Source organism: Hemitrygon akajei, chromosome 5 (genome assembly GCF_048418815.1).
Source record: "Hemitrygon akajei chromosome 5, sHemAka1.3, whole genome shotgun sequence".
Classification (NCBI taxonomy): domain Eukaryota; kingdom Metazoa; phylum Chordata; class Chondrichthyes; order Myliobatiformes; family Dasyatidae; genus Hemitrygon; species Hemitrygon akajei.
The window spans coordinates 110,815,164-110,837,772 of record NC_133128.1 but is presented as its reverse complement, the minus strand read 5'-3'; the positions used below and the strand labels follow the sequence as shown (position 1 = coordinate 110,837,772).

At 59.2% G+C, this 22,609-nt stretch overlaps 1 protein-coding gene across 3 annotated transcripts in view; it reads right to left on the bottom strand.

Annotated features, from left to right (window-relative positions):
- The window catches only part of slc23a3 (solute carrier family 23 member 3), a 104,136-nt gene that overhangs the window by 61,709 nt on the left and 19,818 nt on the right, over positions 1-22,609 (bottom strand). For all 3 annotated transcript variants that reach the window (XM_073046186.1, XM_073046188.1, XM_073046187.1), the window contains exon 2: positions 1,199-1,359. In XM_073046186.1, coding sequence (XP_072902287.1) covers positions 1,199-1,359 — 161 coding nt within the window. The remainder of the gene's footprint in view (positions 1-1,198; positions 1,360-22,609) is intronic.

Sequence of the window (22,609 nt, the reverse complement as noted above, 5' to 3'; positions counted from 1 at the left end):
TTTATTTCATTGTAAATATCTGGAAGAAATGAATCTCTAGACAGTGTATCACAAGACTAAGTTAATAAATTTCACGACACATGATAATAAACTGATTCTGATTCTAATTCTGGTGATATTTGTGTACTTTGTGCATATGTCAATATTGACAAGCTTCTACAAATGCACAGTTGAGAGCATCCTAACCTGCTGCATCACTGCATGGTACAGCAATAGCTCTCCGCCAGACAGGAAGGTTTTATAATGGGTAGCCAAAACAGCCCAACGCATCACAGGCACCATTCTACCCACCATCAAGGACCTGTATACAGAAACGTGCCATTAAAAAGGCCATCAAGATCATGAAGGATCCCACCGGCTTTGCTCATGTCCCACTCTCATCAGGGAGGAAGCCAGATCGCATCCATGTCAGGACCACCAGACTCAAAAACAGTTATTGTCCCCAAGCAGGAAGGCTGACTAACACCTTCACCTCCTAACTCAGCACTCCAGACCCCCAACCACCACCACTTCATCATTGCTGTCAGAGTCACCTTGTGTGCAGACACTCCTGTACCTAACGTCACCTTATGTAAATATAATCAATCTTATGTATTTATATTCAAAGCGTTTTTATTATGGTGTTCTTAATTAAATTGTGTTTTTTGTGCTGCATCAGATCCAGAGTAACAATTATTTTGTTCTCCTTTACGTGTGTACTGGTAATGACATGAAACAATCTTGAATCTTGATTCTTTGATAATAAATTCAGATTGACTTTTGACTTTTTCTTTAAGGACTCTGCTCCTCACTTTCTACAGCCCCATCATTGATCACCTTGTACACAAGTCCATAAGAATCAGGCCATTCGACCCATTGAGTCTGCTCTGCCATTCAATCATGGATGATTTATTATCCCCCTCAGCCAAATTCTCCTGCCTTTTCCTCATGACCTTTGATGCCCTGACTAATCAAGAACCTATCAAACTTTGCTTTAAATACAGTATACCCAATGAGTTGGCCTTCACAGACATTTGTGGCTATGAATTCCACATATTCAGCACCCTCTGGCTAAAGAAATTCCACCTCATTTCCGTTCTAAAGAGACATCCTTCTATTCTGAGGCTGTGCCTTCCGGCCCTAAACTCTCCCACTATTAGAAACATCCTGTCCATATCCATTCTACCTAGGTCTTTCAATATTCAGTAAGCAGATTTACCTGTTGCCCAGTGTGGTTTGTAACAGTGTGCAAACGCCAGTGGAGAAGAGGCTGGTCGCCATAAACTGGTAGCCATGCTGCCGTGCCCTCTGATTGGCTGGAAGAGCTTCGATCAGTAGCCAATGAACTATCTGGAGAAGGGCTGCCTGTGTCAGCAAGTGCTGTGGAGAGAGATGAAAAGTAACCTTCAGATGAGTATGATTAAACACTATAAAACCGTGAGAGTGAATGCACACCATTGTTTCCCAAACAAAAGACAACTAGAATCTGAAAGCAAGGATGTAATCCTGAGGTCTTATAAGGCATTGGTTAGACCACACTTGAACTATTGTGAACAGTTTTAGGCCCCATATCTAAGAAAGCATGTATTAGATGCTTTAAACCAAAGGAGGTTTATAAAAATGATCCCCAGGAATGAGAGAGTTAATGTATGTGAAGCATTTGATGGTGCTGGTCCTGTAACCAATAGAGTTTAGAAGAATGAGGGGGAATCTCATTGAAACCTACCAAATTTTGAAAGGCCTAAATAGAATGGATGTGGAAAGGATGTTTCCAATAGTGGGGGAGTCTAGGACCAGAGGGCATAGCCTCGGAGTACAAGAATGTCCCTTTAAAACAGAGATGAGGAGAAATTATTTTAGCCAGAGTGGTGAATATGTGGAATTCATTGCCACAGATGCTGCGGTGGCCAAGTCATTTAAAGCAGAGATTGATAGGTTCTTTATTAGTAAGGGTGTTAAAGAATACAGGGAGAAGGCAGAAGAATGGGGTGGAGAGGGATAATAGCCAGCCATGATGGAATAGAGGAGCAGACTTCTGCCTTCTTCCCAAAACCTTTGATGATCTTACTAATCAAGAAGCTACTTCTGAACAGCGGCCAATCAGTGATAGAAAATGAGAGAGGGCGTAACTCACTCAGATTCACCAACTGAGTACAAGCCATTGATTCACAATAGTGTTCAGTTTTGAGCAACAGCAAATCACCAGTCGGAAATGATTGGCAAGAACAGATAAAAATAAGGTAGGAGCAAGCAGAGCGGCCAATGCAGGAATGGCCATTGCGGGAGCTGACAGTGTGGGAGCGGACAGTGTGGGAACGGACAGTGTGGGAGCGGACAGTGTGGGAGCGGACAGTGTGGGAACGGACAGTGTGGGAGCGGACAGTGTGGGAACGGAAAGTGTGGGAATGGACAGTGTGGGAGCGGACAGTGTGGGAACGGACAGTGTGGGAACGGACAGTGTGGGAGCGGACAATGTGGGAGTGGACAGTGTGGGAACGGACAGTGTGGGAACGGACAGTGTGGGAGCGGACAGTGTGGGAGTGGACAGTGTGGGAACGGACAGTGTGGGAGCGGACAGTGTGGGAGTGGACAGTGTGGGAACGGACAGTGTGGGAGCGGACAGTGTGGGAACGGACAGTGTGGGAGCGGACAATGTGGGAGTGGACAGTGTGGGAACGGACAGTGTGGGAGCGGACAGTGTGGGAACGGACAGTGTGGGAGCGGACAGTGTGGGAGCGGACAGTGTGGGAACGGACAGTGTGGGAGCGGACAGTGTGGGAACGGAAAGTGTGGGAATGGACAGTGTGGGAGCGGACAGTGTGGGAACGGACAGTGTGGGAACGGACAGTGTGGGAGCGGACAGTGTGGGAGTGGACAGTGTGGGAACGGACAGTGTGGGAACGGACAGTGTGGGAGTAGACAGTGTGGGAACGGACAGTGTGGGAGCGGGCAGTGCGGGAACGGACAGTGTGGGAGTGGACAGTGTGGGAGCGGACAGTGTCGGAGTGCACAGTGCAGGAACAGACAGTGTGGGAGCGGACAATGTGGGAACGGCCATTGCGGGAACGGAGAGTGTGGGAATGACCAGTGTGGGAATGGACAGTGTGGGAACGGACACTGTGGGAACAGACAGTGTGGGAGTGGACAGTGTGGGAATGGACAGTGTGGGAATGGACAGTGCGGGAGCGGACAGTGTGAGAACGAACAGTGTGGGAGTGGACAGTGCGGGAGCGGACAGTGTGGGAATGGACAGTGCGGGAGCGGACAGTGTGGGAACGGACAGTGCGGGAGCGGACAGTGCGGGAACGGACAGTGTGGGACAGTGCGGGAATGCACAGTGTGGGGACAGACAGTGTGGGAGCGGACAGTGTGGGAGTGGACAGTGCGGGAGCGGACAGTGAGGGAGCGGACAGTGCGGGAGCGGACAGTGCGGGAACGGACAGTGCGGGAACAGACAGTGTGGGACTGGACAGTGTGGGAACGGACAGTGCGTGAGTGGACAGTGTGGGAATGGACAGTGCGGGAACGGACAGTGTGGGAGCGGACAGTGTGGGAGCGGACAGTGTGGGAACAGACAGTTTGGGAACGGACAGTGTGGGAGAGGACAGTGCGGGAGCGGACAGTGTGGGAGCGGACAGTGTGGGAATGGACAGTGTGGGAACGGACAGTGTGGGAGCGGACAGTGTGGGAACGGACAGTGTGGGAGCAGATAGTGTGGGAATGGACAGTGTGGGAGTGGACAGTGTCAAAGTGGACAGTGTGGGAATGGACAGTGTGGGAGTGGACTGTGTGGGAACGGACAGTGCGGGAACAGACAGTGCGGCAACGGACACTGTCGGAGTGGACAGTGTGGGAACGGACAGTGTGGGAGTGGACAGTGTCGGAGTGGACAGTGTGGGAACAGACAGTGTGGGAGTGGACCCGTCGGAGTGGACAGTGTGGGAACGGATAGCGTGGGAGTGGACAGTGTCGGAGTGGACAGTGTGGGAATGGACAGCATGGGAGTGGAGAGTGTCGGAGTGGACAGTGTGGGAACAGAGAGTGTGGGAGTGGACAGTGTGGGAACGGACAGTGTGGGAGCGGACAGTGTGGGAACGGACAGTGTCGGAGTGGACAGTGTGGGAACGGACAGTGTGGGAACGGACATTGTGGGAGCGGACAGTGTGGGAGCAGACAGTACAGGAACAGACAGTGTGGGAACGGACATTGTGGGAGTGGACAGTGTGGGAACAGACAGTGTGGGGACAGACAGTGTGGGAACGGAGTGTGTCGGAGTGGACAGAGTGGGAACGGACAGTGTGGGAACGGACATTGTGGGAGCGGACCGTGTCAGAGTGGACAGTGTCGGAGTGGACAGTGTGGGAAAGGACAGTGTGGGAGTGGACAGTGTCGGAGTGGACAGTGTGGGAATGGACAGTGTGGGAGCAGACAGTGCGGGAACGGACAGTGTGGGAGCGGACAGTGTGGGAGTGGACAGTGCGGGAGTGGACAATGTCGGAGTGGACAGTGTGGGAATGGACAGTGTCGGAGTGGACAGTGTGGGAATGGACAGTGTGGGAGCAGACAGTGCGGGAACGGACAGTGTGGGAGTGGACAGTGTGGGAGTGGACAGTGCGGGAACGGACAGTGCGGGAGCGGACAGTGTGGGAAAGGATAGTGAGGGAACGGACAGTGCGGGAACGGACAGTATGGGAGTGGACAGTGTGGGAACGGACAGTGTGGGGACAGACAGTGTGGGAACGGAGTGTGTCGGAGTGGACAGAGTGGGAACGGACAGTGTGGGAACGGACATTGTGGGAGCGGACAGTGTCGGAGTGGACAGTGTGGGAAAGGACAGTGTGGGAGCGGACAGTGTCGGAGTGGACAGTGTGGGAACAGACAGTGTGGGAGTGGACAGTGTCGGAGTGGACAGTGAGGGAACGGACACTGCAGGAGCGGATAGTGTGGGAACGGACAGTGTGGGAACGGACAGTGTGGGAACGGACAGTGTGGGAGCGGACAGTGTCGGAGTGGACAGTGTGGGAACAGACAGTGTGGGAGTGGACAGTGTCGGAGTGGACAGTGAGGGAACGGACACTGCAGGAGCGGATAGTGTGGGAACGGACAGTGTGGGAACGGACAGTGTGGGAGTGGACAGTGAGGGAACGGACACTGCAGGAGCGGATAGTGTGGGAACGGACAGTGCGGGAACGGACACTGCGGGAGCGGACAGTGTGGGAACGGACAGTGTGGGAGTGGACAGTGTGGGAGCGGACAGTGTGGGAACGGACAGTGTGGGAACGGACAGTGTGGGAGTGGACAGTGTGGGAACGGACAGTGTGGGAGCGGACAGTGTGGGAACGGACAGTGTGGGAACAGTCATTGTGGGAACGGACATTGCAGTGTGGGAACGGACAGTGTGGGAATGGACAGTGTGGGAACTGACAGTGTGGGAATGGACAGTGTGGGAACAGACAGTACGGGAACGGACAGTGCGGGAGCGGACAGTGTGGGAGCGGACAGTGTGGGAGCGGACAGTGTGGGAGCGGACAGTGCGGGAGTGGACAGTGTGGGAACGGACAGTGTGGGAGCGGACAGTGCGGGAGTGGACAGTGTGGGAACGGACAGTGCGGGAACGGACAGTGTGGGAACGGACAGTGTGGGAATGGACAGTGTGGGAGCGGACAGTGTGGGAACGGACAGTGTGGGAATGGACAGTGTGGGAGCGGACAGTGTGGGAATGGACAGTGCGGGAATGGACAGTGTGGGAACGGACAGTGTGGGAATGGACAGTGTGGGAGCGGACAGTGTGGGAATGGACAGTGCGGGAATGGACAGTGTGGGACAGTGCAGGAACGGACAGTGTGGGAGCAGACAGTGTGGGAGTGGACAGTGTGGGATCGGACACTGCGGGAGCGGACAGTGTGGGAACGGACAGTGTGGGAACGGACAGTGTGGGAACAGACAGTGCGGGAATGGACAGTGTGGGAGTGGACAGTGTGGGATCGGACACTGCGGGAGCGGACAGTGTGGGAACGGACAGTGTGGGAACGGACAGTGTGGGAACAGACAGTGCGGGAATGGACAGTGTGGGAATGGTCATTGTGGGAACGGTCATTGCGGGAATGGACAGTGTGGGAACTGTCATTGTGGGAGCGGACAGTGTGGGAACGGACTGTGCGGGAACGGACAGTGCGGGAGCGGACAATGTGGGAACGGACAGTGTGGGAGTGGACATTGTGGGAGCGGACAGTGTGGGAATGGACAGTGTGGGAACGGACAGTGTGGGAGTGGACAGTGTGGGAACGGACAGTGTGGGAGCAGACAGTGTGGGAACGGACAGTGTGGGAACAGTCATTGTGGGAACGGACATTGCGGTGTGGGAACGGACAGTGTGGGAACTGACAGTGTGGGAACGGACAGTGTGGGAACAGACAGTGCGGGAATGGACAGTGCGGGAGCGGACAGTGTGGGAGCGGACAGTGCGGGAGCGGACAGTGTGGGAACGGACAGTGCGGGAGCGGACAGTGCGGGAGTGGACTGTGTGGGAACGGACAGTGTGAGAGTGTACAGTGCGGGAGCGGACAGTGCGGGAACGGACAGTGTGGGAACGGACAGTGTGGGAATGGACAGTGTGGGAGCGGACAGTGTGGGAATGGACAGTGCGGGAGCGGACAATGTGGGAACGGACAGTGCGGGAACGGACAGTGCGGGAACGGACAGTGCGGGAATGGACAGTGTGGGACAGTGCGGGAACGGACAGTGTGGGAACGGACAGTGTGGGAACGGATAGTGTGGGAACGGGCAGTGTGGTAGTGGACAGTGCAGGAACGGACAGTGTGGGAGCAGACAGTGTGGGAACGGAGTGTGTCGGAGTGGACAGTGTGGGAACGGACAGTGCGGGAGCGGACAGTGTCGGATTGGACAGTGTGGGAGCGGACAGTGTGGGAGCGGACAGTGTCAGAGTGGACAGTGTGGGAACAGACAGTGTGGGAGTGGACAGTGTCGGAGTGGACAGTGTGGGAATGGACAGCGTGGGAGTGGACAGTGTCGGAGTGGACAGTGTGGGAACGGACAGTGTGGGAACGGACAGTGTGGGAGCGGACAGTGTGGGAGTGGACAGTGTGGGAACGGACAGTGTCGGAGTGGATAGTGTGGGAACGGACAGTGTGGGAGTGGACAGTGTGGGAGTGGACAGTGTCGGAGCGGACAGTGTGGGAATGGACAGTGTGGGAACTGACAGTGTGGGAACGGACAGTGTGGGAACTGACAGTGCGGGAACGGACAGTGCGGGAACGGACAGTGTGGGAACGATCATTGTGGGAACGGCCATTGCGGGAATGGACCATGTGGGAATGGTCATTGTGGGAGTGGACAGTGTGGGATTGGACAGTGTGGGAATGGACAGTGAGGGAGCGGACAGTGTGGGAGTGGACAGTGCGGGAGCGTACAGTGCGGGAAAGGATAGTGTGGGAACGGACAGTGCGGGAACGGACAGTGTGGGAACGGACAGTGTGGGAACGGACAGTGCGGGAACGGACAGTGTGGGAATGGACAGTGCGGGAGCGGACAGTGTGGGAACGGACAGTGTGGGAATGGTCATTGTGGGAACGGACAGTGCGGGAACGGACAGTGCGGGAGCGGACAGTGTGGGAACGGACAGTGTCGGAGTGGACAGTGTGGGAATGGACAGTGCGGGAATGGACAGTGCGGGAGCGGACAGTGTGGGAACGGACAGTGTGGGAATGGACAGTGCGGGAATGGACAGTGTGGGAACGGACAGTGTGGGAGCGGACAGTGTGGGAACGGACAGTGTGGGAACGGACAGTGTGGGAACGGACAGTGTGGGAATGGACAGTGCGGGAATGGACAGTGCGGGAACGGACAGTGCGGGAATGGACAGTGTGGGAACGGACAGTGTGGGAGTGGACAGTGCGGGAGCGGACAGTGTGGGAGCGGACAGTGTGGGAACGGACAGTGTGGGAACGGACAGTGTGGGAACGGACAGTGTGGGAGTGGACAGTGTGGGAGCGGACAGTGTGGGAGCGGACAGTGTGGGAACGGACAGTGTGGGAACGGACAGTGCGGGAACGGACAGTGTGGGAACGGACAGTGTGGGAGTGGACAGTGCGGGAGCGGACAGTGTGGGAGCGGACAGTGTGGGAACGGACAGTGCGGGAACGGACAGTGCGGGAATGGACAGTGTGGGAACGGACAGTGTGGGAGCGGACAGTGTGGGAACGGTCATTGCGGGAATGGACAGTGTGGGAACTGTCATAGTGGGAGCGGACAGTGCGGGAGCGGACAGTGTGGGAACGGACAGTGCAGGAACGGACAGTGTGGAAGCAGACAGTGTGGGAGCGGACAGTGTGGGAACGGACAGTGTGGGAACGGACAGTGTGGGAGCGGACAGTGTGGGAACGGACAGTGCGGGAACGGACAGTGCGGGAATGGACAGTGTGGGAACTGTCATTGTGGGAACAGACAGTGCGGGAGCGGACAGTATGGGAACGGACAGTGTCGGAGTGGACAGTGTGGGAACAGACAGTGTGGGAGTGGACAGTGTCGGAGTGGACAGTGTGGGAACGGACAGTGTGGGAACGGACAGTGTGGGAATGGACAGCGTGGGAGTGGACAGTGTCGGAGTGGACAGTGTGGGAACGAACAGTGTGGGAGTGGACAGTGTGGGAACGGACAGTGTCGGAGTGGATAGTGTGGGAACGGACAGTGTGGGAACGGACAGTGTGGGAGCGGACAGTGTGGGAGCGGACAGTGCGGGAACGGACAGTGTGGGAGTGGACAGTGTCGGAGCGGACAGTGTGGGAATGGACAGTGTGGGAACTGACAGTGTGGGAACGGACAATGTGGGAACGGACACTGCGGGAGCGGACAGTGTGGGAACGGACAGTGTGGGAGCGGACAGTGTGGGAACGGACAGTGTGGGAACGGACACTGCGGGAGCGGACAGTGTGGGAACGGACAGTGTGGGAGCGGACAGTGTGGGAATGGCCATTGCGGGAATGGACAGTGTGGGAACTGTCATTGTGGGAGCGGACAGTGTGGGAGCGGACAGTGTGGGAACGGACAATGTGGGAACGGACAGTGCAGGAACGGACAGTGCGGGAGCGGACAGTGTGGGAACGGACAGTGTGGGAGTGGACAATGTGGGAACGGACACTGCGGGAGCGGACAGTGTGGGAACGGACAGTGTGGGAGCGGACAGTTTGGGAACGGACAGTGCTGGAACGGACTGTGCGGGAATGGACAGTGTGGGAACGGTCATTGTGGGAGCGGTCATTGCGGGAATGGACAGTGTGGGAACTGTCATTGTGGGAACGGACAGTGTGGGAACGGACAGTGCACGAACGGACAGTGCGGGAGCGGACAGTGTGGGAACGGACAGTGTGGGAGTGGACAGTGCAGGAGCGGACAGTGTGGGAACGGACAGTGCGGGAACGGACAGTGTGGGAACGGACAGTGCGGGAATGGACAGTGTGGGACAGTGCGGGAACGGACAGTGTGTGAACGGACAGTGTGGGAACGGACAGTGCGGGAACGGATAGTACGGGAACGGACAGTGTGGGAACGGACAGTGCGGGAATGGACAGTGTGGGACAGTGTGGGAACGGACAGTGTGGGAACGGACAGTGCGGGAACGGATAGTGTGGGAACGGACAGTGTGGGAGTGGACAGTGCGGGAGCGGACAGTGTGGGAACGGACAGTGTGGGAACGGACAGTGCAGGAATGGACAGTGTGGGACAGTGCAGGAACGGACAGTGTGGGAATGGACAGTGTGGGAACGGACAGTGTGGGAGTGGACAGTGCGGGAACGGACAGTGTGGGAGCGGACAGTGCAGGAGCGGACAGTGCGGGAACGGACAGTGTGGGAACGGACAGTGTGGGAGCGGACAGTGTGGGAACGGACAGTGCGGGAGCGGACAGTGCGGGAGCAGACAGTGCGGGAATGGACAGTGTTGGAACCGACAGTGCGGGAGCGGACAGTGCGGGAGCGGACAGTGCAGGAACGGACAGTGCGGGAGCGGACAGTGCGGGAGCGGACAGTGTGGGAACGTACAGTGTGGGAACGGACAGTGCGGGAGCGGATAGTGTGGGAACGGACAGTGTGTGAACGGACAGTGCGGGAGCGGACAGTGCGGGAACGGACAGTCTGGGAGCGGACAGTGTGGGAACGTACAGTGCGGGAACGGACAGTGCGGGAGCGGATAGTGCGGGAGCGGACAGTGTGGGAACGGACAGTGTGGGAGCGGACAGTGCGGGAACGGACAGTGCGGGAGCGGACAGTGTGGGAACGGACAGTGTGGGAGTGGACAATGTGGGAACGGACAGTGTGGGAGTGGACAATGTGGGAACGGACACTGCGGGAGCGGACAGTGTGGGAACGGACAGTGTGGGAGCGGACAGTGTGGGAACGGACAGTGCGGGAACGGACAGTGCGGGAATGGACAGTGTGGGAACGGTCATTGTGGGAACGGTCATTGCGGGAATGGACAGTGTGGGAACTGTTATTGTGGGAACGGACAGTGTGGGAACGGACAGTGCAGGAACGGACAGTGCGGGAGCGGACAGTGTGCGAACGGACAGTGTGGGAGTGGACAGTGCAGGAGCGGACAGTGTGGGAATGGACAGTGTGGGAGTGGACAGTGAGGGAACGGACACTGCAGGAGCGGATAGTGTGGGAACGGACAGTGTGGGAACGGACAGTGTGGGAGTGGACAGTGAGGGAACGGACACTGCAGGAGCGGATAGTGTGGGAACGGACAGTGCGGGAACGGACACTGCGGGAGCGGACAGTGTGGGAACGGACAGTGTGGGAGTGGACAGTGTGGGAGCGGACAGTGTGGGAACGGACAGTGTGGGAACGGACAGTGTGGGAGTGGACAGTGTGGGAACGGACAGTGTGGGAGCGGACAGTGTGGGAACAGTCATTGTGGGAACGGACATTGCAGTGTGGGAACGGACAGTGTGGGAATGGACAGTGTGGGAACTGACAGTGTGGGAATGGACAGTGTGGGAACAGACAGTACGGGAACGGACAGTGCGGGAGCGGACAGTGTGGGAGCGGACAGTGTGGGAGCGGACAGTGTGGGAGCGGACAGTGCGGGAGTGGACAGTGTGGGAACGGACAGTGTGGGAGCGGACAGTGCGGGAGTGCGCAGTGTGGGAACGGACAGTGCGGGAACGGACAGTGTGGGAACGGACAGTGTGGGAATGGACAGTGTGGGAGCGGACAGTGTGGGAACGGACAGTGTGGGAATGGACAGTGTGGGAGCGGACAGTGTGGGAATGGACAGTGCGGGAATGGACAGTGTGGGAACGGACAGTGTGGGAATGGACAGTGTGGGAGCGGACAGTGTGGGAATGGACAGTGCGGGAATGGACAGTGTGGGACAGTGCAGGAACGGACAGTGTGGGAGCAGACAGTGTGGGAGTGGACAGTGTGGGATCGGACACTGCGGGAGCGGACAGTGTGGGAACGGACAGTGTGGGAACGGACAGTGTGGGAACAGACAGTGCGGGAATGGACAGTGTGGGAATGGACAGTGTGGGAGCGGACAGTGTGGGAACGGTCATTGCGGGAATGGACAGTGTGGGAACTGTCATAGTGGGAGCGGACAGTGCGGGAGCGGACAGTGTGGGAACGGACAGTGCAGGAACGGACAGTGTGGAAGCAGACAGTGTGGGAGCGGACAGTGTGGGAACGGACAGTGTGGGAACGGACAGTGTGGGAGCGGACAGTGTGGGAACGGACAGTGCGGGAACGGACAGTGCGGGAATGGACAGTGTGGGAACTGTCATTGTGGGAACAGACAGTGCGGGAGCGGACAGTATGGGAACGGACAGTGTCGGAGTGGACAGTGTGGGAACAGACAGTGTGGGAGTGGACAGTGTCGGAGTGGACAGTGTGGGAACGGACAGTGTGGGAACGGACAGTGTGGGAATGGACAGCGTGGGAGTGGACAGTGTCGGAGTGGACAGTGTGGGAACGAACAGTGTGGGAGTGGACAGTGTGGGAACGGACAGTGTCGGAGTGGATAGTGTGGGAACGGACAGTGTGGGAACGGACAGTGTGGGAGCGGACAGTGTGGGAGCGGACAGTGCGGGAACGGACAGTGTGGGAGTGGACAGTGTCGGAGCGGACAGTGTGGGAATGGACAGTGTGGGAACTGACAGTGTGGGAACGGACAATGTGGGAACGGACACTGCGGGAGCGGACAGTGTGGGAACGGACAGTGTGGGAGCGGACAGTGTGGGAACGGACAGTGTGGGAACGGACACTGCGGGAGCGGACAGTGTGGGAACGGACAGTGTGGGAGCGGACAGTGTGGGAATGGCCATTGCGGGAATGGACAGTGTGGGAACTGTCATTGTGGGAGCGGACAGTGTGGGAGCGGACAGTGTGGGAACGGACAATGTGGGAACGGACAGTGCAGGAACGGACAGTGCGGGAGCGGACAGTGTGGGAACGGACAGTGTGGGAGTGGACAATGTGGGAACGGACACTGCGGGAGCGGACAGTGTGGGAACGGACAGTGTGGGAGCGGACAGTTTGGGAACGGACAGTGCTGGAACGGACTGTGCGGGAATGGACAGTGTGGGAACGGTCATTGTGGGAGCGGTCATTGCGGGAATGGACAGTGTGGGAACTGTCATTGTGGGAACGGACAGTGTGGGAACGGACAGTGCACGAACGGACAGTGCGGGAGCGGACAGTGTGGGAACGGACAGTGTGGGAGTGGACAGTGCAGGAGCGGACAGTGTGGGAACGGACAGTGCGGGAACGGACAGTGTGGGAACGGACAGTGCGGGAATGGACAGTGTGGGACAGTGCGGGAACGGACAGTGTGTGAACGGACAGTGTGGGAACGGACAGTGCGGGAACGGATAGTACGGGAACGGACAGTGTGGGAACGGACAGTGCGGGAATGGACAGTGTGGGACAGTGTGGGAACGGACAGTGTGGGAACGGACAGTGCGGGAACGGATAGTGTGGGAACGGACAGTGTGGGAGTGGACAGTGCGGGAGCGGACAGTGTGGGAACGGACAGTGTGGGAACGGACAGTGCAGGAATGGACAGTGTGGGACAGTGCAGGAACGGACAGTGTGGGAATGGACAGTGTGGGAACGGACAGTGTGGGAGTGGACAGTGCGGGAACGGACAGTGTGGGAGCGGACAGTGCAGGAGCGGACAGTGCGGGAACGGACAGTGTGGGAACGGACAGTGTGGGAGCGGACAGTGTGGGAACGGACAGTGCGGGAGCGGACAGTGCGGGAGCAGACAGTGCGGGAATGGACAGTGTTGGAACCGACAGTGCGGGAGCGGACAGTGCGGGAGCGGACAGTGCAGGAACGGACAGTGCGGGAGCGGACAGTGCGGGAGCGGACAGTGTGGGAACGTACAGTGTGGGAACGGACAGTGCGGGAGCGGATAGTGTGGGAACGGACAGTGTGTGAACGGACAGTGCGGGAGCGGACAGTGCGGGAACGGACAGTCTGGGAGCGGACAGTGTGGGAACGTACAGTGCGGGAACGGACAGTGCGGGAGCGGATAGTGCGGGAGCGGACAGTGTGGGAACGGACAGTGTGGGAGCGGACAGTGCGGGAACGGACAGTGCGGGAGCGGACAGTGTGGGAACGGACAGTGTGGGAGTGGACAATGTGGGAACGGACAGTGTGGGAGTGGACAATGTGGGAACGGACACTGCGGGAGCGGACAGTGTGGGAACGGACAGTGTGGGAGCGGACAGTGTGGGAACGGACAGTGCGGGAACGGACAGTGCGGGAATGGACAGTGTGGGAACGGTCATTGTGGGAACGGTCATTGCGGGAATGGACAGTGTGGGAACTGTTATTGTGGGAACGGACAGTGTGGGAACGGACAGTGCAGGAACGGACAGTGCGGGAGCGGACAGTGTGCGAACGGACAGTGTGGGAGTGGACAGTGCAGGAGCGGACAGTGTGGGAATGGACAGTGTGGGAGTGGACAGTGAGGGAACGGACACTGCAGGAGCGGATAGTGTGGGAACGGACAGTGTGGGAACGGACAGTGTGGGAGTGGACAGTGAGGGAACGGACACTGCAGGAGCGGATAGTGTGGGAACGGACAGTGCGGGAACGGACACTGCGGGAGCGGACAGTGTGGGAACGGACAGTGTGGGAGTGGACAGTGTGGGAGCGGACAGTGTGGGAACGGACAGTGTGGGAACGGACAGTGTGGGAGTGGACAGTGTGGGAACGGACAGTGTGGGAGCGGACAGTGTGGGAACGGACAGTGTGGGAACAGTCATTGTGGGAACGGACATTGCAGTGTGGGAACGGACAGTGTGGGAATGGACAGTGTGGGAACTGACAGTGTGGGAATGGACAGTGTGGGAACAGACAGTACGGGAACGGACAGTGCGGGAGCGGACAGTGTGGGAGCGGACAGTGTGGGAGCGGACAGTGTGGGAGCGGACAGTGCGGGAGTGGACAGTGTGGGAACGGACAGTGTGGGAGCGGACAGTGCGGGAGTGGACAGTGTGGGAACGGACAGTGCGGGAACGGACAGTGTGGGAACGGACAGTGTGGGAATGGACAGTGTGGGAGCGGACAGTGTGGGAACGGACAGTGTGGGAATGGACAGTGTGGGAGCGGACAGTGTGGGAATGGACAGTGCGGGAATGGACAGTGTGGGAACGGACAGTGTGGGAATGGACAGTGTGGGAGCGGACAGTGTGGGAATGGACAGTGCGGGAATGGACAGTGTGGGAGTGGACAGTGCAGGAGCGGACAGTGTGGGAATGGACAGTGTGGGAGTGGACAGTGCAGGAGCGGACAGTGTGGGAACGGACAGTGCGGGAACGGACAGTGTGGGAACGGACAGTGCGGGAATGGACAGTGTGGGACAGTGCGGGAACGGACAGTGTGGGAACGGACAGTGCGGGAACGGATAGTGTGGGAACGGACAGTGTGGGAGTGGACAGTGCGGGAGCGGACAGTGTGGGAACGGACAGTGCAGGAATGGACAGTGTGGGATAGTGCAGGAACGGACAGTGTGGGAATGGACAGTGTGGGAACGGATAGTGTGGGAACGGACAGTGTGGGAGTGGACAGTGCGGGAACGGACAGTGTGGGAGCGGACAGTGCAGGAGCGGACAGTGCGGGAATGGACAGTGCCTGAACGGACAGTGCGGGAGCGGACAGTGCGGGAGCGGACAGTGCGGGAACGGACAGTGCGGGAGCCGACAGTGCGGGAGCGGACAGTGCGGGAATGGACAGTGTGGGAATGGACAGTGCGGGAGCGGACAGTGCGGGAGCGGACAGTGCGGGAACGGACAGTGCGGGAGCGGACAGTGCGGGAGTGGACAGTGTGGGAGCGGACAGTGTGGGAGCGGACAGTGTGGGAACGTACAGTGTGGGAATGGACAGTGCGGGAGCGGACAGTGTGGGAGCGGACAGTGTGGGAACGTACAGTGCGGGAACGGACAGTGCGGGAGCGGATAGTGCGGGAACGGACAGTGTGGGAACGGTCAGTGCGGGAGCGGACAGTGCGGGAACGGGCAGTGTGGGAGCGGACAGTGTGGGAACGTACAGTGCGGGAACGGACAGTGCGGGAGCAGATAGTGCGGGAGCGGACAGTGTGGGAACGGACAGTGTGGGAGCGGACAGTGTGGGAATGGACAGTGTGGGAATGGACAGTGTGGGAATGGACAGTGTGGGACAGTGCGGGAACGGACAGTGCGGGAACGGACAGTGCAGGAATGGACAGTGTGGGAACGGACAGTGCGGGAATGGACAGTGTGGGAACGGACAGTGTGGGAACGGACAGTGCGGGAGCGGATAGTGTGGGAACGGACAGTGTGGGAATGGACAGCGTGGGAGTGGACAGTGTCGGAGTGGACAGTGTGGGAACGAACAGTGTGGGAGTGGACAGTGTGGGAACGGACAGTGTCGGAGTGGATAGTGTGGGAACGGACAGTGTGGGAACGGACAGTGTGGGAGCGGACAGTGTGGGAGCGGACAGTGCGGGAACGGACAGTGTGGGAGTGGACAGTGTCGGAGCGGACAGTGTGGGAATGGACAGTGTGGGAACTGACAGTGTGGGAACGGACAATGTGGGAACGGACACTGCGGGAGCGGACAGTGTGGGAACGGACAGTGTGGGAGCGGACAGTGTGGGAACGGACAGTGTGGGAACGGACACTGCGGGAGCGGACAGTGTGGGAACGGACAGTGTGGGAGCGGACAGTGTGGGAATGGCCATTGCGGGAATGGACAGTGTGGGAACTGTCATTGTGGGAGCGGACAGTGTGGGAGCGGACAGTGTGGGAACGGACAATGTGGGAACGGACAGTGCAGGAACGGACAGTGCGGGAGCGGACAGTGTGGGAACGGACAGTGTGGGAGTGGACAATGTGGGAACGGACACTGCGGGAGCGGACAGTGTGGGAACGGACAGTGTGGGAGCGGACAGTTTGGGAACGGACAGTGCTGGAACGGACTGTGCGGGAATGGACAGTGTGGGAACTGTCATTGTGGGAACGGACAGTGTGGGAACGGACAGTGCACGAACGGACAGTGCGGGAGGGTACAGTGTGGGAACGGACAGTGTGGGAGTGGACAGTGCAGGAGCGGACAGTGTGGGAACGGACAGTGCGGGAACGGACAGTGTGGGAACGGACAGTGCGGGAATGGACAGTGTGGGACAGTGCGGGAACGGACAGTGTGTGAACGGACAGTGTGGGAACGGACAGTGCGGGAACGGATAGTACGGGAACGGACAGTGTGGGAACGGACAGTGCGGGAATGGACAGTGTGGGACAGTGTGGGAACGGACAGTGTGGGAACGGACAGTGCGGGAACGGATAGTGTGGGAACGGACAGTGTGGGAGTGGACAGTGCGGGAGCGGACAGTGTGGGAACGGACAGTGTGGGAACGGACAGTGCAGGAATGGACAGTGTGGGACAGTGCAGGAACGGACAGTGTGGGAATGGACAGTGTGGGAACGGACAGTGTGGGAGTGGACAGTGCGGGAACGGACAGTGTGGGAGCGGACAGTGCAGGAGCGGACAGTGCGGGAACGGACAGTGTGGGAACGGACAGTGTGGGAGCGGACAGTGTGGGAACGGACAGTGCGGGAATGGACAGTGTGGGAATGGTCATTGTGGGAACGGTCATTGCGGGAATGGACAGTGTGGGAACTGTCATTGTGGGAGCGGACAGTGTGGGAACGGACTGTGCGGGAACGGACAGTGCGGGAGCGGACAATGTGGGAACGGACAGTGTGGGAGTGGACATTGTGGGAGCGGACAGTGTGGGAATGGACAGTGTGGGAACGGACAGTGTGGGAGTGGACAGTGTGGGAACGGACAGTGTGGGAGCAGACAGTGTGGGAACGGACAGTGTGGGAACAGTCATTGTGGGAACGGACATTGCGGTGTGGGAACGGACAGTGTGGGAACTGACAGTGTGGGAACGGACAGTGTGGGAACAGACAGTGCGGGAATGGACAGTGCGGGAGCGGACAGTGTGGGAGCGGACAGTGCGGGAGCGGACAGTGTGGGAACGGACAGTGCGGGAGCGGACAGTGCGGGAGTGGACTGTGTGGGAACGGACAGTGTGAGAGTGTACAGTGCGGGAGCGGACAGTGCGGGAACGGACAGTGTGGGAACGGACAGTGTGGGAATGGACAGTGTGGGAGCGGACAGTGTGGGAATGGACAGTGCGGGAGCGGACAATGTGGGAACGGACAGTGCGGGAACGGACAGTGCGGGAACGGACAGTGCGGGAATGGACAGTGTGGGACAGTGCGGGAACGGACAGTGTGGGAACGGACAGTGTGGGAACGGATAGTGTGGGAACGGGCAGTGTGGTAGTGGACAGTGCAGGAACGGACAGTGTGGGAGCAGACAGTGTGGGAACGGAGTGTGTCGGAGTGGACAGTGTGGGAACGGACAGTGCGGGAGCGGACAGTGTCGGATTGGACAGTGTGGGAGCGGACAGTGTGGGAGCGGACAGTGTCAGAGTGGACAGTGTGGGAACAGACAGTGTGGGAGTGGACAGTGTCGGAGTGGACAGTGTGGGAATGGACAGCGTGGGAGTGGACAGTGTCGGAGTGGACAGTGTGGGAACGGACAGTGTGGGAACGGACAGTGTGGGAGCGGACAGTGTGGGAGTGGACAGTGTGGGAACGGACAGTGTCGGAGTGGATAGTGTGGGAACGGACAGTGTGGGAGTGGACAGTGTGGGAGTGGACAGTGTCGGAGCGGACAGTGTGGGAATGGACAGTGTGGGAACTGACAGTGTGGGAACGGACAGTGTGGGAACTGACAGTGCGGGAACGGACAGTGCGGGAACGGACAGTGTGGGAACGGTCATTGTGGGAACGGCCATTGCGGGAATGGACCATGTGGGAATGGTCATTGTGGGAGTGGACAGTGTGGGATTGGACAGTGTGGGAATGGACAGTGAGGGAGCGGACAGTGTGGGAGTGGACAGTGCGGGAGCGTACAGTGCGGGAAAGGATAGTGTGGGAACGGACAGTGCGGGAACGGACAGTGTGGGAACGGACAGTGTGGGAACGGACAGTGCGGGAACGGACAGTGTGGGAATGGACAGTGCGGGAGCGGACAGTGTGGGAACGGACAGTGTGGGAATGGTCATTGTGGGAACGGACAGTGCGGGAACGGACAGTGCGGGAGCGGACAGTGTGGGAACGGACAGTGTCGGAGTGGACAGTGTGGGAATGGACAGTGCGGGAATGGACAGTGCGGGAGCGGACAGTGTGGGAACGGACAGTGTGGGAATGGACAGTGCGGGAATGGACAGTGCGGGAACGGACAGTGCGGGAATGGACAGTGTGGGAACGGACAGTGTGGGAGTGGACAGTGCGGGAGCGGACAGTGTGGGAGCGGACAGTGTGGGAACGGACAGTGTGGGAATGGACAGTGTGGGAACGGACATTGTGGGAGCGGACTGTGCGGGAGCGGACAGTGCGGGAACGGACAGTGCGGGAACGGACAGTGTGGGAACGGACAGTGTGGGAGTGGACAGTGTGGGAGCGGACAGTGTGGGAGCGGACAGTGTGGGAACGGACAGTGTGGGAACGGACAGTGCGGGAACGGACAGTGTGGGAACGGACAGTGTGGGAGTGGACAGTGCGGGAGCGGACAGTGTGGGAGCGGACAGTGTGGGAACGGACAGTGCGTGAACGGACAGTGCGGGAATGGACAGTGTGGGAACGGACAGTGTGGGAGCGGACAGTGTGGGAACGGTCATTGCGGGAATGGACAGTGTGGGAACTGTCATAGTGGGAGCGGACAGTACGGGAGCGGACAGTGTGGGAACGGACAGTGCAGGAACGGACAGTGTGGAAGCAGACAGTGTGGGAGCGGACAGTGTGGGAACGGACAGTGTGGGAACGGACAGTGTGGGAGCGGACAGTGTGGGAACGGACAGTGCGGGAACGGACAGTGCGGGAATGGACAGTGTGGGAACTGTCATTGTGGGAACAGACAGTGCGGGAGCGGACAGTATGGGAACGGACAGTGTCGGAGTGGACAGTGTGGGAACAGACAGTGTGGGAGTGGACAGTGTCGGAGTGGACAGTGTGGGAACGGACAGTGTGGGAACGGACAGTGTGGGAATGGACAGCGTGGGAGTGGACAGTGTCGGAGTGGACAGTGCGGGAATGGACAGTGCCTGAACGGACAGTGCGGGAGCGGACAGTGCGGGAGTGGACAGTGTGGGAGCGGACAGTGCGGGAACGGGCAGTGTGGGAGCGGACAGTGTGGGAACGTACAGTGCGGGAACGGACAGTGCGGGAGCAGATAGTGCGGGAGCGGACAGTGTGGGAACGGACAGTGTGGGAGCGGACAGTGTGGGAATGGACAGTGTGGGAATGGACAGTGTGGGAATGGACAGTGTGGGACAGTGCGGGAACGGACAGTGCGGGAACGGACAGTGCAGGAATGGACAGTGTGGGAACGGACAGTGGGGGAATGGACAGTGTGGGAACGGACAGTGCGGGAACGGACAGTGTGGGAGCGGACAGTGTGGGAACGTACAGTGCGGGAACGGACAGTGCGGGAGCGGATAGTGTGGGAACGGACAGTGTGGGAACGGACAGTGTGGGAGCGGACAGTGTGGGAACGGACAGTGTGGGAGCGGACAGTGCGGGAACGGACAGTGCGGGAACGGACAGTGCGGGAATGGACAGTGCGGGAATGGATAGTGGGAACGGACAGTGCGGGAACGGACAGTGTGGGAGCGGACAGTGTGGGAACGTACAGTGCGGGAACGGACAGTGTGGGAGCGGACAGTGTGGGAACGTACAGTGCGGGAACGGACAGTGTGGGAGCGGACAGTGTGGGAACGTACAGTGCGGGAACGGACAGTGTGGGAACGGACAGTGCGGGAACGGACAGTGCGGGAGCGGACAGTGCGGGAGTGGACAGTGTGGGAGCGGACAGTGTGGGAGCGGACAGTGTGTGAACGTACAGTGTGGGAATGGACAGCGTGGGAGTGGACAGTGTCGGAGTGGACAGTGCGGGAATGGACAGTGCCTGAACGGACAGTGCGGGAGCGGACAGTGCGGGAGTGGACAGTGTGGGAGCGGACAGTGCGGGAACGGGCAGTGTGGGAGCGGACAGTGTGGGAACGTACAGTGCGGGAACGGACAGTGCGGGAGCAGATAGTGCGGGAGCGGACAGTGTGGGAACGGACAGTGTGGGAGCGGACAGTGTGGGAATGGACAGTGTGGGAATGGACAGTGTGGGAATGGACAGTGTGGGACAGTGCGGGAACGGACAGTGCGGGAACGGACAGTGCAGGAATGGACAGTGTGGGAACGGACAGTGCGGGAATGGACAGTGTGGGAACGGACAGTGCGGGAACGGACAGTGTGGGAGCGGACAGTGTGGGAACGTACAGTGCGGGAACGGACAGTGCGGGAGCGGATAGTGTGGGAACGGACAGTGTGGGAACGGACAGTGTGGGAGCGGACAGTGTGGGAACGGACAGTGTGGGAGCGGACAGTGCGGGAACGGACAGTGCGGGAACGGACAGTGCGGGAATGGACAGTGCGGGAATGGATAGTGGGAACGGACAGTGCGGGAACGGACAGTGTGGGAGCGGACAGTGTGGGAACGTACAGTGCGGGAACGGACAGTGTGGGAGCGGACAGTGTGGGAACGTACAGTGCGGGAACGGACAGTGTGGGAGCGGACAGTGTGGGAACGTACAGTGCGGGAACGGACAGTGTGGGAACGGACAGTGCGGGAACGGATAGTGTGGGAACGGACAGTGTGGGAATGGACAGCGTGGGAGTGGACAGTGTCGGAGTGGACAGTGTGGGAACGAACAGTGTGGGAGTGGACAGTGTGGGAACGGACAGTGTCGGAGTGGATAGTGTGGGAACGGACAGTGTGGGAACGGACAGTGTGGGAGCGGACAGTGTGGGAGCGGACAGTGCGGGAACGGACAGTGTGGGAGTGGACAGTGTCGGAGCGGACAGTGTGGGAATGGACAGTGTGGGAACTGACAGTGTGGGAACGGACAATGTGGGAACGGACACTGCGGGAGCGGACAGTGTGGGAACGGACAGTGTGGGAGCGGACAGTGTGGGAACGGACAGTGTGGGAACGGACACTGCGGGAGCGGACAGTGTGGGAACGGACAGTGTGGGAGCGGACAGTGTGGGAATGGCCATTGCGGGAATGGACAGTGTGGGAACTGTCATTGTGGGAGCGGACAGTGTGGGAGCGGACAGTGTGGGAACGGACAATGTGGGAACGGACAGTGCAGGAACGGACAGTGCGGGAGCGGACAGTGTGGGAACGGACAGTGTGGGAGTGGACAATGTGGGAACGGACACTGCGGGAGCGGACAGTGTGGGAACGGACAGTGTGGGAGCGGACAGTTTGGGAACGGACAGTGCTGGAACGGACTGTGCGGGAATGGACAGTGTGGGAACTGTCATTGTGGGAACGGACAGTGTGGGAACGGACAGTGCACGAACGGACAGTGCGGGAGCGTACAGTGTGGGAACGGACAGTGTGGGAGTGGACAGTGCAGGAGCGGACAGTGTGGGAACGGACAGTGCGGGAACGGACAGTGTGGGAACGGACAGTGCGGGAATGGACAGTGTGGGACAGTGCGGGAACGGACAGTGTGTGAACGGACAGTGTGGGAACGGACAGTGCGGGAACGGATAGTACGGGAACGGACAGTGTGGGAACGGACAGTGCGGGAATGGACAGTGTGGGACAGTGTGGGAACGGACAGTGCAGGAACGGACAGTGTGGGAATGGACAGTGTGGGAACGGACAGTGTGGGAGTGGACAGTGCGGGAACGGACAGTGTGGGAGCGGACAGTGCAGGAGCGGACAGTGCGGGAACGGACAGTGTGGGAACGGACAGTGTGGGAGCGGACAGTGTGGGAACGGACAGTGCGGGAGCGGACAGTGCGGGAGCAGACAGTGCGGGAATGGACAGTGTTGGAACCGACAGTGCGGGAGCGGACAGTGCGGGAGCGGACAGTGCAGGAACGGACAGTGCGGGAGCGGACAGTGCGGGAGCGGACAGTGTGGGAACGTACAGTGTGGGAATGGACAGTGTGGGACAGTGCGGGAACGGACAGTGCGGGAACGGA